This window comes from Centropristis striata, chromosome 9 (genome assembly GCF_030273125.1).
Source record: "Centropristis striata isolate RG_2023a ecotype Rhode Island chromosome 9, C.striata_1.0, whole genome shotgun sequence".
NCBI classification, from domain to species: domain Eukaryota; kingdom Metazoa; phylum Chordata; class Actinopteri; order Perciformes; family Serranidae; genus Centropristis; species Centropristis striata.
Genome location: NC_081525.1, coordinates 3702813 through 3718401, shown reverse-complemented (window position 1 = coordinate 3718401; position 15589 = coordinate 3702813). Strand labels below are relative to the sequence as shown.

The 15589-nt window shown below is 41.7% G+C and overlaps 1 protein-coding gene across 1 annotated transcript; it reads left to right on the top strand.

Annotated features, from left to right (window-relative positions):
• The first annotated feature begins 10 nt into the window (after window positions 1-10).
• vcam1b (vascular cell adhesion molecule 1b) lies at window positions 11-15280 on the top strand. Its single transcript, XM_059340721.1, has 10 exons — window positions 11-127; window positions 2229-2531; window positions 3565-3870; window positions 5388-5648; window positions 5725-5994; window positions 6232-6567; window positions 9864-10166; window positions 10244-10513; window positions 13265-13525; window positions 13606-15280. The coding sequence occupies exons 1-10, from the start codon at window positions 43-45 to the stop codon at window positions 13764-13766; spliced, it is 2556 nt and encodes an 851-aa protein (XP_059196704.1). The 5' UTR covers window positions 11-42; the 3' UTR covers window positions 13767-15280.
• Window positions 15281-15589: the final 309 nt, after the last annotated feature.

Here is a 15589-nt window from a genome sequence, read left to right as displayed (position 1 = left end):
AGGGAGAGACATAAAGAGGTTCAGGAGGCGTTCTGCTCTCAGATGTTCGAAGGATTCAGAGAAACATCGACACAAAGGAGACGCAGCAGGAGAGAGATGTCTGTCTGCAGGATCTCTGCTCTGTCAGGTAACAGCTGCAGCATTATTATTATTATCAATATTATTATTATTATTATTATTATTATTATAGTGTTTTTATCTTTTAACCTTCAGTGTTTTTGGTGTTTATGTTTATGAATAAAACATTAAAGAGAGAAAGGTGATGAAACATCTGATAATCTTCATTAAAACAACAGGAACCAGTTTATTCTTGTAGAAATCATTCATAAATATATATACAAACTATTTAGTTATTTCTGTGGAGAACATCTGATCGTTTGTTTCACGGCTCTCAGTTTGCTGTTATTGATTATGGATCAGTTTTATCAGTTAGTAAACATCAGGTGACTCTGTGAGAGGTCACGACCCGCCGGGCGACAGACTGGATTTATTTTAGTGTCTCAAACATCAGATTTATACTCTGTTATAAAGATCATATTTAACTATAATTAATAAAACCTAACACAAAACAACAATATGTTACATATAATTATAATGAATGTTATTATAATTAATAAAACACAAAAGAACAACATTGTTATATGATCATTAATTATAATTAATGTTATTTAACAATTAAACAACACAAAAAGCCAATATTTATATGATAGTTAATTATAAATATTATCAACCAATACAACAATAAAAGATAAAACAACAATCAGAGTGACTAAAATAATTATGTTATCTTATTATCAAAAATGAATAAAATAAGCAGCAATGTTTTTTGCATGATTGTTAAGATAATGTAAACAATTACTTTTGTTCTAACATAGAATGTGCATTCATATAATTAACATTATACACTATATATTATTAAGTTAAGTTATTAAGTTTTATTTATTATTTATTTTAGTGTTTTTATTATTAAATCAAACAGAATCAAAACTTTACTGAAATCACAAAATGTTTTATTATTTCTAAGACAAAAATGTGATTAAAAATGTTTTAATGTGAATCTAAAAGTATTAGACTTAAAAAACTTATTTTTTTCTTTACCACAAAATGATTTTACATTTTAATGTATTTCAGTGAATCTTGATTGTGTTTATATTCAGTAATAAAACAGTGTGAACGCTGTCGCTGATCAAACGGTTTTAATGATTAATGATTTAATTCAGTTTCACTTTCATCGTGAAACTGAAACTGTTAAATAACAGGAAACAATTTATGTGAACTAAATGAGATTCAGGACAAATTATAAAATATTATAAAAAATGTCTTTGTTTCTCAAAAGGAATCTTTAAAATATATTTATTGATCAAATAAAATCATTTTTTTACTCATTAAATATGGCTTTTAATTGTAATAGTTTACCATAATTTTATTATTATTATTAACATTTATTTTAACATCGATGGCTCGCTATTTGTTTGTTTTACTGTTTTGTATTATTTAATGTAAGTTAATTTGAGCTTCTATGAAAAGTGCACTATAATACATTTATTGTATTACTATTTTAATTATTTTTATTCTTGTTACAAACATAATTGTTATTGTTATTATTAATAATAAATTGTTATTATTATTATTATCATAGTTGTTATTATAGCCATTATTATTTATATTGTTTTTATATTTATTTTTTATTAATAATTTGTTATTGCTGCTATTATTTTTAATTATTACTATTATTATCATTGTTGTTACTATTATAATTGTAATTGTTATTATTATTGTAGTTATTATAATTATTTATACCGTTATTATTATAATAACTATTATTAGTAATAATAAGTTATTGCTGCTTTTATTATCATCATTATTATTGTTACTATTATAATTGTTATAATTATTATTACTGTTATTATTATTATTACTAACACTATTTTTTATATTATTACTCTTTTTATTATCAATAATAAATTATAGCTATTACTTTTATTATTAACACTATTGTTACATTATTACTGTTATTATTATCAATAATAAACTATTGCTATTATTTTTATTATTATTGTAGTTGATCATGTTTGTTGTGTTTCTCACATTATTACAGTTTATAAAGATGTTATAACTGCTTAATAACACACTGTGTATGTTGGTTATAAGCAGAGTTATAGATGTTATTACATGTTTATACCTGATTGATGACATCACTGTTGTTGTTGTTGTTGTTTACCTCCCAGCTGTGCTGCTGATGTCATCGTGGTGCGTTCAGGGTCTGCGTGTGGACGTGTTTCCTAAGCGTCCTCTGTTCCGGCTGGGCGGGCGCCAGCAGGTGGCGTGCCGGGTCCAGGACTGTCCCACGATGCCCAGCGTGTCCTGGTCCCTGCTGGGGGACCGGTACCTGACGGCCTCCGTCACCACCAACAGTACGCACTCCCTCGTGACCTTTGACCCCGTGATGACGGAGCACGAGGGCACGCTGCTCTGTAAGGTCGTCTGCAGCGGCGAGACCAAGCAGAGCGGCACCACGCTGCAGGTCTACGGTCAGTACACGCAGTACTGCTGCTGGGTAGTAGTAGTACTGCTACTGTGTAATATTAGTACTGCTACTGTGTAGTAGTAGTACTCTTACTGTGTAGTATTAGTACTGCTGCTGGGTAGTAGTAGTACACTTACTGTGTAGTAGTAGTACTTTTACTGCAGTACTCAGGGATTAGGAGACAAAGTTAGGGACTAGGAAAGAGAGTAAGAGACTAGGAGACAGAGTTAGGGACTAGAAAACAGAGTAAGGGCCTAGGAGATAGAGTTAGGGACTAGGAGACAGAATCAGGGACTAGGAGACAGAGTCAGGAACTAGGAGACAGAGTTAGGGACTAGGAGACTAAGGTAGGGACTAGGAGACAGAGTAAGGGAATAGGAGACAGAGTTAGGGACTAGGAGACAGCGTGAGGGACTAGGACACTAAGGTAGGGACTAGGAGACAGAGTAAGGGAATAGGAGACAGAGTAAGGGACTAGGAGACTAAGTCAGGGACTAGGAGACAGAATCAGGGACTAGGAGACTAAGTCAGGGACTAGGAGACAGAGTAAGGGACTAGGAGACAGAGTCAGAGACTAGAAGAAAAAGTCAGGGACTAGAAGGCACAGTCAAGGACTAGGAGACTGAGTCAGGGAATAGGAGACAGAGACTAGGAGACAGAGTCAGGAACTAGGAGACAGAGTTAGGGACTAGGAGACAGCGTAAGGGACTAGGACACAAAGGTAGGGACTAGGAGACAGCGTAAGGGACTAGGACACAAAGGTAGGGACTAGGAGACAGAGTAAGGGAATAGGAGACAGAATCAGGGACTAGGAGACAGAGTGAGGGACTAGGAGACAAATTCAAGGACTAGGAAACAGTCAGGGACTAGGACACAAAGTCAGGTACTAGGAGACACAGTTGGGGACTAGGAGACAGAGTCAGAGACTTTTAATGTGTAATATTAGAACTTTTACTGTGTAGTATTAGTACCTTTTACTGTGCAGTATTAGTACTCTTACTGCAGTACTCTGATCTCCCCTGTCTGTTCTGGTCCAGCCTTCCCATCAGCCCCGGCGGTCTCGGGTCAGGACCGGCTCCGTCTGGGGGCGGAGTCTCGTCTCACCTGCCAGGTGTCGGAGGTCTACCCCACCGAGCTGCTGACCCTCAGCTGGCTGAGAGGGGACGCCGTCCTGCAGAGCATCATGGGAGATCCTGGATCCGGCTCGGTCCGGTCCCAGTACACATTCACCCCCCGGGACCAGGACTCGGGAGGGAACATCAGCTGCAGGGCCACGCTGGACCTCCAGGACCTGCCACCTGAGGACCGCACCAGGGAGACCATGGTCCCCCTAAACCTGCTCTGTGAGTCCGGAGTCCTTGTTTATTTGTTTATTTAAAAGGATCGCCAAGACGACAGCTAGTCTCCCTGGAGTCCAGACAAAAATATTTAATAGTGCGCAACAGGCATCACAACCTCAGGTCAATATAAAATCATATAAAAATACAGTCAGGGAAAAAATGATTAGACCGCATTGTTTTCTTCAGTTTCTTGTTTATTTTAATACCTGGTTCAACTAAAGGTACATTTGTTTGGACAAATATAATGATAACAACAAAAATAGCTCATAAGAGTTTAATTTAAGAGCTGATATCTTTTTCTATCTATTTAACATGGATTTCTTGATAATGAGTTTGGTTATTATCAAGAAAACCATGTTAAATGTCTAGATATCAGCTCTTAAATTAATCTCTTATGAGCTATTCTTCTTGTTATTATCATATTTGTCCAAAGAAATTTACCTTAAAATAAACAAGTCATTAGAGATAACAAGGGTGGTCTAATAATTTTTCCATGACTGTATATGAAAATGAAAGAAAAAGAAAACATGATACAGTCACGTATCACAGAGCCCAACCACTCTCAAATAAGATGATGATATCATTAAGGTGTTGATATCAAAAACATTCTTAATCTTCTTTTAAAACCAGAGTTTCCCTTAATTTCACCAACCAGGAAGACTGTTCCAAAACCTAATAGATGGGTTTCAGTAACACGATTATGATGATGAGCGAAGGCGGCGCGATTTCAAATTGAGGGCAGGAAGTAAACATCGGTAGCCTAAACATGGAGGAAACCAGAGTCTGCACATTAGCACCAGCATGCTAACGATAGCATGCTAACGATAGCATGCTAACAATAGCACGCTGACAATAGCACGCTGACGATAGCATGCTAGCTCGACTGTGTTAATCACATTCACAAAACATTCACAAAAAGTTGCTAGATTTGTCGTTGCTTGCTTTTTTGAAAAGAGTCTCTAGAGGGGTCTGAATAGTCGCTAAATATAGAGGCAGAGTCACTAAGTTGGCAACACTGCTTGACACGTCGGTCTGTTGCCACCACAGACTGTATAAATAATGGACGTAGTCACCGTGACGTCACACGTTGGTTTGTGGTCCGTTGGAAGCATCAAGTTCAGCGTTACACTTGTTGCCATCTTGTTTTCGGAAACAGGAAGCATGACCATATTTGGACTGTGGAGGAGGAGAGGGATCTGATCACTGACTACAGCCTCTCTACACCTCAACCTGACTGAGAGAAGCTGCTGCTAAATCATGTTAGCATTAACTGGAGCATTAACTGGGATGTTAGTTTCGGCAAAAAACTGTGGTTTGTTGTTGTCTGAACTCATGAACGCTAGTTGGTGCTCCAGTATAATTGGTCCGCCTGAAACTCATCCAGTGAGAAACGTTCCGCGGTGCAAAAATAAGTGCGATTAAAATGCGTCAATTTTTTTAACGTGTTCATTTTTGTGTAATGTAAAGTCCCGGCCCTTGGTCTGAGTCCTCCTAATGTGAATCCCTGACCTGCTCCTCAGACGCTCCTGTCGTCACGGCGATATCAGACTCCGTAGTGGTGATGGCGGGCTCGCCGCTGACGCTCAACTGCTCCGCGGAGGGAAACCCCGAGCCGTCGATCAGCTGGAGCTTCCGGTCTCCAGACGGTCGGTCGGAGCGGCGGGCTTCAGGTCCTCAGATGGACTTCCTGTTGGTGAGTCCGTCTGACTCGGGACGGTACGAGTGTGAGGCCCGAAACTCGGAGGGGACCCAGAGCGCCGCGGTGGAGGTCGCCGTGCACGGTGAGAGTGACGCTCCTGATTCATCTACCATCTTTGTTTGAGGACAAACCGACTCACCTGTCTGCTCCGCCCACAGCTCCGCCCACCAACACCGTCCTCTCCGTGAGTCCAGGTGAGACGGTGATGGAGGGTCAGCAGGTGACGCTCACCTGTCACTCAGACGGAGCTCCGCCCCCCAAACTGGTGCTGAGGAGGGCGGGGGCGGAGCTTCAGAGGACAGACTCCGCCTCCTCCTCGCTCTCCTTCAACATCTCCTCCGCCCAGCTGGAAGACTCCGCCCACTACCAGTGTGAAGCCTCCAACCAGTACGGATCCCAGCTGGAGACCAGCACCGTCACTGTCACAGGTACTGGGTCAGGGACTAGGAGACTAGGAGACTAGGAGACAGAGACTAGGAGACTAGGAGACAGAGTCAGAGACTAGGAGACAGAGTCAGGGACTAGGAGACTAGGAGACATAGTCAGGGACTAGGAGATAGAGTGAGGGACTAGGAGATAGAGTGAGGGACTAGGAGACTAGGAGACAGAGTCAGTTTCTGGTTCCAGTTCTGTATAAAGAGTTCTTTCTGTCTTCGTGTCCTCAGCTCATCCTCTGCAGGTGGAGGTGAGTCCTCCGGTCTCAGGTGCAGACACCGGGTCGTGTCTAGTCCTGACCTGCAGAGCCTCTGGATGTCTTCACCCTCCCAGCCTCACCTGGAGGAGGACCGACCACAACCGGACCGTCCTCCAGGAGACGGACCAGAACCGGACAGACCAGAACCGGACAGACCAGAACCGGACCGTCCTCCAGAGGACAGACCAGGACGGACTGTCGGTGCTGCGCCTGCAGGACCTGGACCTGCAGGACCAGGGAGGGTACAGCTGTGAGGCCGAGTGCGACTCTGTCATCAGGACCGGAACCACCCAGGTCCACGTCTACTGTGAGTCTGAGACACTGATGATCCACAATTAATCAGAATATGATGAGAAACAAACAAATAAAAATGTGAAACTAAATTAAATCAATGTGATGAGCTGAATATGATTCAAATATGGATTACTGACTTCAAAGAAGCTTCAAATTCTAAAGATTGGACCGAGATCTGAACAATAAGCACAGTTTCAAGATCAGTGTCAACAATTCAGTTTCATTATTTGTGTTAAAATAATAACAGACGTGAAAAGGTCAGAGATTCTCCTGCACAGCGTCGCTCTGATGAACCAGACTCCATTCAGAAAACAGTCATTTTAACAGCAGTGTTCTTGTGTTTTTGCAGACAGATAAATCACCAAAAAAACTAAAAATCACAGCTAAATCACTTTATTCTGGCTGCATTAGTGCTGTAGCAGCAGTCATCCAGACACAGCTCCTGCAGCAGGTGATGAAACTCACTGAGCTGAGTTCACCTCCAGATCAAATTATTAACACCGTTTGGTCCCCAGAATAAATGTTGGCAGTTTATGTTTCTGCAAACCACAGATCACGTTAAATATCTACATTTTAAACCAAAAACATGTTAAACTTGTTAAACTTTAGTTAATGTTCCGCACCAAACCCACCAGTTTAAGTAGGTAAACATAACAGGGTTAGGCTTAAATAAAAGACATAATTCTCATGTAACTTCTTATAACAAAACAACAACATCCAAACAAATCCTCCAACATCGTCTCCTGCTTCAGTAATGTGTTTGATGCTCCCATCACCTCCCTCCACCTGTCTGAAGGCGACCATGTGAAGTTATAAATAAACAAATAACGAACGTATCCAGTTACAATCAACGCACATTTTTATCCGCTGACTGGGCTCGTTTTTCTGACGTATCAGAGACTTCAACAGCAGCTAAAAATGAATGTGATTATTATTTATTATTTTTTTCCAACTTTATTTCACATCGCAATTTTTCATACATTTCAATCTGAAACATCAATTTTCATAAACTCATTCATGGAAACATTGCTTGCATTTTAAAAACAGTACAAGCTTAGAACACATTAATAAAATAAAATAAAATAAAATAAAATAAAATAAAATAAAATAAAATAAATACAGGGGTTGACTTTCAACAAGGTGCGCGTAATAAAAGAAAATAACAGGATTGCATCCTAAAAGACAAGAGACCCGGACATTGTTTCATATAAATCAGTTATGGACTGGTTATCTTCCCTTAATGTCTTCAGGGATGTTATATCATTTTTAATTTCATTTTTAAAACAATTTATGGTGGGTTTGCTGTTTTTCCATTTATTCTCATGTATATGATATTTTCCCACAAGACGAGGTCAGACTTGTTTTTGCTGTGTAGCTGGTGATGAGTGGCGCCCCCTACAGGCCGGAGGAGTCAGTGACGATACAAAACAATCAATAAAAACAGGTTTATCAATAATAATCAGTCGCTGCAACCACGAGAGATTCTTCAGCAGAGAGTCAGTGTTTTTTTACTCGATATGAAAACTTTCATTTCACAATAAACCCTCCAGTGGTTTTCTGGCTGCAGCTCAGCTCTGAACCATCAGGATTAAATGTGATCAGAGACATTCCTGCAGCTCCCAGAGGGGCTCAGAGTCCACCAGAGTCCTGGACTCCAGTCCTCCTATTGGTCTGAGTGGAGGGGTCAAAGGTCACAGAGCTCCACTCTGTTGTTCCAACACTTACTCACACTGATCTGTGTTTAATGTCAGAGTGCTGACAGGAAGTGACACAACAGGGGAGGAAGAGGCCAAATATAAAACAATCCCCTACACACACACACACACACACACACACACGTACGTACGCACACACACACACACACACACACACACAGACAGATCCAGTGAGGCGTCCTCCCCCACAGAGACAGAAACACTTTCATTTAGTTCTTCTTGTTCTTTCTGCACATTAAATGAGACATCTGTGCATGATGAAACATGTTACAAAATAAATGATCCTGTGCAGAATTATTGTGCAGCAGCTGCAGAAAAAAAAGTGCAAGTAATAATCTATTTTCCTTCCTTTATAACTTCCTCAATCAGTTTTAATGTTGGCTACAATTTAACCCTCTGGGATTGAAAAGTATCTTTTCTTTAGGAACTTGCCAAAAGTCCATCGCTTATCGTAAAAATAAACTGTAAAAATAGCTGTTATCATCGGAGTTTGAACTTTCCGACAGTCCTTAAATGGATCATAGTACAGTTTCTGCTGGAAAAAGTGACCAAAACTTGTTTTAAATGTTGATATTAGTGTCAGAATCTCTTTATTCTCCATGTGTTATTTAAAATTAACCAGATCCTGTTAAAAACATTAAATTCTCCTCAGAGACACTGAAGACATGATTGATTCTGCTGAGACCAACGGTCACGTGACAAATATTCACTGAGAATCTGTTTACACAGAGCAGAGAGGAGAGGACAGGAGAGGTTGTTTACACAGAGCAGAGAGGAGAGGACAGGAGAGGCTGGAAACATGATAATACTTCAATGTGTACAATATGTGGAGCAAACTGTTTTAATGGTCATTTTGGTGCTTTTTATTTATTTTCATGGCAATTTTATGTCTTTTTTGGGGTAATTTTGTTCTGGGTTTTTTGTAATTTTTTCTGTTTTGTTTCGCAACACTTGCGGGCACTTTTAAAAGTGTTTATGTATAAATTCTGTTTTATTCTTTTTTTGATATAATTTATCAGAGAAATTCAACTTCTTTTTTTCCCCTGTTATTCTGCACAAAGACATGTTTGAGTTGTTCCCACTTCTAGCCATGATTTTGCTGATTCCACAGAGCTGCAGAGCTTATATATTTATATAGATTTTATATATTGCAGTTAAATACGAGGACACAGTGAGGAAAATGTGACAGGGGCAAACGAAAAAGGCTTAAGAGGGTTCACACATTAATTATGTAACGAACCAGCTGATTCTGTCAGACCTTGAACGCATCGTCAACACTCAACATTTATAAAATCATGTTCTCCGCTGCAGCTCTTTAACCATTTATCAGGCAAAGAACTATATTTGGTAACTTCAGGTAATATTTTGAGAAAAAAGTTGCAGATACTTTTTTCTCCCAGATTCATCACTTTAAATCGCATTTTTTTCTCGTAGATTTGCCACTTTAATCTAAATTAATATTATTTTCATATGTTTTTTTTACACATTCTGGCAGTATGTAATATCCTCCAATATTCTCTAGGGTTGAAATTTGGAATTTGCAAGTATTTCAATGAGTGCCCTATTAACTCTCCTCTTCTTTCTCATCTCCCAGCGTTCCCGTCTGATCCGGTTCTGGAGGATCCAGGTCCGGTCCTGCTGGGTCAGGAGGCGGAGCTTCACTGCAACGTCACCAACGTCTTCTCGGCCAATCAGATGAGGATCCTGTGGCTGTCGGGGAACACGACGCTGACGTCTGAGTCGTTTGGGTTCTCCGGTTCCTTACAGAACGTCTCGTCTGTCCTTCAGCACCGGGTCCAGGAGGATCAGCCGGTCCTGAGCTGCCAGGCCGACCTGCTGGCGGAGGACGGGAAGGTGTGGCGGTCCAGGAGGACCAGTGTCTCCCTGCAGGTCCACTGTGAGTGACTTCCTGTTACCGTCTAAGAGCTTTTATTGTGAAGGAGCTGCTAGACAGTCTGTCTGTTTGTGTTCCAGATCCTCCAAGGAGAACCGTTCTCTCCGTGAGTCCAGGTGAGACGGTGATGGAGGGTCAGCAGGTGACGCTCACCTGTCACTCAGACGGAGCTCCGCCCCCTAAACTGGTGCTGAGGAGGGCGGGGGCGGAGCTTCAGAGGACAGACTCCGCCTCCTCCTCGCTCTCCTTCAACCTCTCCTCCACCCAGTTGGAAGACTCCGCCCACTACCAGTGTGAAGCCTCCAACCAGTATGGATCCCAGCTGGAGACCAGCACCGTCACCGTCACAGGTACTGAGACAGGGACTAGGAGACTAGGAGACAGAGACAGGGACTAGGAGACTAGGAGAGAGAGTCAGAGACCAAGAGACAGAGTCAGGGACTAGGAGACAAAGTCAGAGACTAGGCGACTAGGAGACAGAGTCAGGTACTAGGAGACTAGGAGACAGAGTCAGGAACCAAGAGACAAAGTCTGGGACTAGGGGACAAAGTCAGGGACTAGGAGACAAGGATTTAGAGACTAGTTAAGGACTAGGAGAGACAATCAGAGACTAGGAAACAAAGTCAGGGATTAGGAGACAGAGTCAGGGACAGAGTCAGGGACTAGGAGATTAGGAGACAGAGCCAGGGACTAGGAGGCCAGAGCTCTAATTGAATAACAGATTAAGACCTGGAGGACCGAGGACCGAGCCCTGAGGAACTCCAGATGATCTTGAGTTGTTAACGGGTCATAAATCAGTTCAGGCTTCAGTTCTTCCTCTTTTCTGTGTTGAGTTCTTCCTGTCGTTGTGTCGGATGTTATCTGAAGAGTCGACCTCTCGCTCCCTCACATGATGCCGAGCTGAGGACAGAAATAACCTGCTGAGCAACATGTGAGACACTCGGAGCGTCCTGCTGCTGACGGACGGCAGACTGTGATCAATAATCACCTGCTGCCGGGTGAACAACCTCCAATGAGTCACTTCAGAACAAGAGTTTATATTTAGACGTCTTTGTTCTGTCGGTCAAAAAGGAAAATCAGCACTTTCTGTTTTCATCAGCGTCAGTTATCCTGTGAAAACATGTTTATTTGTGGAGATAATCGGACCGTTTTAAAGCTTTGTGAGATATTCCTTTATTAGTCACACAATGGGGAATTTTTTTTGCAGCAAAAAGAGAAAAAAACATCAATAAAATAACAATAAATAGTAAACAAGCAATATAAACCAGAGAAATAAGCACATTTTAACAATTTAAACAAGAGGAAATGTATAAATTAGGAACATCATGATGATTTGATGATTTCAGTTTGTTAGAAAAAACTTTTTTTTATCTTAAGTTCCTTAAAATAAAGTGAGCAGTGAGTGACGGACCAGTGGAGGATCAGCTGATGACGTGTTGGTTAAAGGTCAACAGGTTCAGATCAGCAGCTTCTCACACTTTATTTAGACTAAAACCAACACACATTACAACTGCTTTCATTTCCCCCCATGAATACTTTATAAAATCAGAGAAATGTCTCTTATAACAGATTTAGTGATGATTGAACAGAGAATAACATAAAACGTATAAAATACTTAATTATTTAGGATTAAAAAGTATATTTTCTTCCAGAAATTGACAAAAATACACATTTTATCATAAAAAGAAACAGCAAAAACAAGCATTATTGTCGGAATTTGAACTTTTTGTCAGCCATTGAATGTTTCTGTTTGCAAAACTTACAAAAACGAAGCTTAAAATGTTGATATTTGTTTCAGAATCTCTTTATTCTCCATGTGTCATTGAAAATATAGTGTTTGCACGAACCAGATCCTGTTAAAAACATTAAATTCTCCTCCTCAGAGACACTGTGAAGACATGATTGCCAGTTTACACAGAGCAGAGAGGAGAGGACAGGAGAGGCTGTTTACACAGAGCTGAGAGGAGAGGACAGGAGAGGCTGTTTACACAGAGCTGAGAGGAGAGGACAGTAGAGGCTGGAAACATGACAAAACTTCAATACAATGAAATACAACAATGTACAATATGTTGAGTAAACTTGTTTTACAACATTCGTGACACTTGGAAAAGTTTTAATACTATATAAAGTTAATTTTATTCCAATTTAATAATAATAATTTATCAGAGAAATTCAACTTGCGCTTTTTCTTTTTTTCTGTATTTCTAACTATGTTTTTTCTGCACAAAGACATGTTTGAGTTGTTCCCACTTCTAGCCATGATTGTGCTGATTCCATAGAGCTGCAGGATTTTATAGATTTTATATATTGCAGTAAAATACAAGAAAACAGGGAGTTAAATGTAAAAAGAGCAAAAAACGCTATGAAACAGCTTGTTGGGGTTCAGAGGGTTAAAAAAAAGCTTTTAAAAAGTCAAACTGAGTGACTGTTTTAAAGGCTGCTGATGACATTAACAGCTGAACTAACTCCAGCACCAAACCTCTCACGCATCTTCAGCCTTTTTTCTGTTTAATGTTTGTGAGACGCTGCAGGAGGTTCCACTCAGAGCTCAAACATGTTTCTGTTCAAACTGTTTCTCTTATCTAAAGTGTTCACAGATATCTCTCAGTCTAAAACTCCCTCTGAGTGTTTGACACACTGATCCTCCTTCACACTTTATCGACACTAATTTCAGGAAACACTTGTGTGAGTTTCCTCTCGTGTCCCACACAGACGTACTTTGATCTGATTCAGATTTCCCAGAAGAAAAATTCACAGATGAGGCGGACGTGATAAAATTAATCGTTGAGCTGCGATTAAAAACAGACATGTTAGCCCTTGGCAGCCACATTTATTTAATTTCTGTGTGTTTGCACTGATGTGACTCTCAGAAGATGATTTATTTCATAAATAACTTTATTAAAGAAAATCTCACATTATTATACATCTAACACACAATGTATTACAATGTCAGCCAATTCTAGAAATGAAAACCGAGAAAATAAAGATAAATACAAATAAAATAAATAAATAAAAATAATACCTAAATTGCATTTCTAAATGTCATTTGTTTACACTTCTGACCTGTTTCCGTAACTTTAATCTGGTTTCTTGTGCTGCAGCTCCTCCGAGGAACACCACGGTCCTCATCCTGCCGTCTGCGGTGGTCCAGGAGGGACAGAACGTCACCGTCTGCTGCCAGACCATCAGCTTCCCGCCGTCAGCCGTGGTCCTGAAGAAGCTGACCAATGGGACGGAGCTATACTCAACCAACGGCACCTTCCTATTGGTCAACGTCACGGCCAGAGACTCCGGGCTCTACCAGGTCAATGTTACCAACGAGCTCGGATACCAGGTCAAAGTGTTCAGCATCAGCGTCAGAGGTCAGTCGGATGTTTGATTTCAGTAGAAAACAGCAACAATCTGTTTGTTTTTATTCTGAAGTGTTTGTCTCTTCACCCAGAGAGAAGCTCCAGTCCTCCTCCCAGCGTCAGCTCCGTCATCATCCCAGTCGCCTGCGCTGCCGCTGGGCTCGCAGCTACCGCCCTGCTCCTCGACTACCTGAGGAGGTCCAGGAAGAAAGGCTTCTATCAGCTGCCCCAGTCTGCACCCCCCTCAGCCTGAGGCCAACACTGGGCTACCACCCCCCAATGTGGCTACCACCTCCCTACACTGGGCTACCACCTCCCAGCACTGGGCTACCACCCCCCAATGAGGCTACCACCTCCCTACACTGAGCTACCACCTCCCAGCACTGGGCTACCACCCCCCAATGAGGCTACCACCTCCCTACACTGGGCTACTACCTCCCATTGTGGCTACCACCTCCCTTCACTGGGCTACCACCTCCCAGCACTGGGTTACCACCTCCCATTGCTGCTACCACCTCCCTACATGTGGCTACCACCTCCCTACATGTGGCTACCACCTCCCTACACTGGGCTACCACCTCCCTACATGTGGCTACCACCTCCCTACACTGGGCTACCACCTCCCTTCATGTGGATACCACCTCCCACCACCAGGCTACCACCTACCATTGTGGCAACCACCTTCCAACATGCAGCTACCACCTCCCAACATTCGGCTACCACCTCCCTACACTGGGCTACCACCTCCCAACATGTGGCTACCACCTCCCTACGCTGGGCTACCAACTCCCAACACTGGAATACCACATCCCTACACTGGGATACCACCTCCCTACACTGGGCTACCACCTCCCTTCATGTGGATACCACCTCCCAACACCAGGCTACCACCTCCCATTGTGGCTACCACCTCCCAACATGTGGCTACAACCTCCCAACACTGGGCCACCAACTCCCAATGTGGCTACCACCTCTAAATGTGGCTGCCAAGGGCTAACATCTTTGTTTTGATATCCTGACATGTTGCTATCAGTCACTGAAATGTGGCAACATTTGGCTGTCAGACCCCAACATGTGACTACCACTTCCTAATGTGAAGCTACCATTTCCTGACATGTGATTTTGATATTCTAGAATATGTCTTAACATGTGGCTACCACCCACCTACATGTGGCTACCATCCCCCTACATGTGGAACCGATTCTCAACATATGACTACTACCTGTCAGCAGCTTGTAAATTAAATACTCAACTTTTGTTTTATAACATCCAAACACATGGCTACTAGGAACCAAAATGTGGCTACCAAATTCCCCCACATGGTTGCATCATGCCAGGACACTCCAACATGAGACTACTTCCCTGGCAAAATGTTACCACATGTCGACTTACTTTTATAACTATCCAATGCTGAACTACCACGTCTCAACCTGTGGCTACCACGTCTCAACCTGTGGCTACCACCATCCAGCCTGAACTATTGATGGCCACATGGCTCCATAATGTAACATATGAGATCATTCATATATCAGCTTTGTGTCTGTGTTTTTATCAGTGAACTGTTTCTGTGAGACTCGAGCTGACAGCAGATCTTTGAGTGTTTTTATAAATGACCAGGAGAAAGTGTGAAATGTTCTCTGCTGGTTTGGTACTCCTGCTTTATGTTCTGCGTACAGAACTGCGTTGTTTGTGTTGAATTATCTGCTGGACTTCTGACCTGCGCTGAATGTAGATTTGTTTCTTTTATTAAAGATATTTATTTCTTCACTTGCCTTGTTATTGGAATCTGATTTCACTTCCAGGGAATTTCCTGTGATTCAGCCGCCAATCTTTCTCTTTCACTTCTGTCTCATTCAGAGTTTACTGGAAGTCTTTGGGACGTCTCAGCCAGTAACCAGGGAGACCCCTAAGCTGCTGTTAAAACCATCAGCAGTGAGGACTGAAAGACAGACTGTTTGATGCTTCACGGCTCAGCAGGAGAACGCAGATGAAACTGAACCCTCTAAGGTTTAGGGCAGAGTTGAAGCTGTGGAGGTCATGAAAGGTTGTCTGAAGACGTCCTGATGAATGAGTTCA

Bases quoted from the DNA above. Each gene is read 5' to 3' on its own strand.
- vcam1b (XM_059340721.1), top strand. From the start codon at position 43: ATGTTCGAAGGATTCAGAGAAACATCGACACAAAGGAGACGCAGCAGG. The intron at 5,649-5,724 runs GTGAGAGTGACG...CTCCGCCCACAG, and splicing joins GGTGGAGGTCGCCGTGCACG to CTCCGCCCACCAACACCGTC. The intron at 5,995-6,231 runs GTACTGGGTCAG...TCGTGTCCTCAG, and splicing joins CAGCACCGTCACTGTCACAG to CTCATCCTCTGCAGGTGGAG.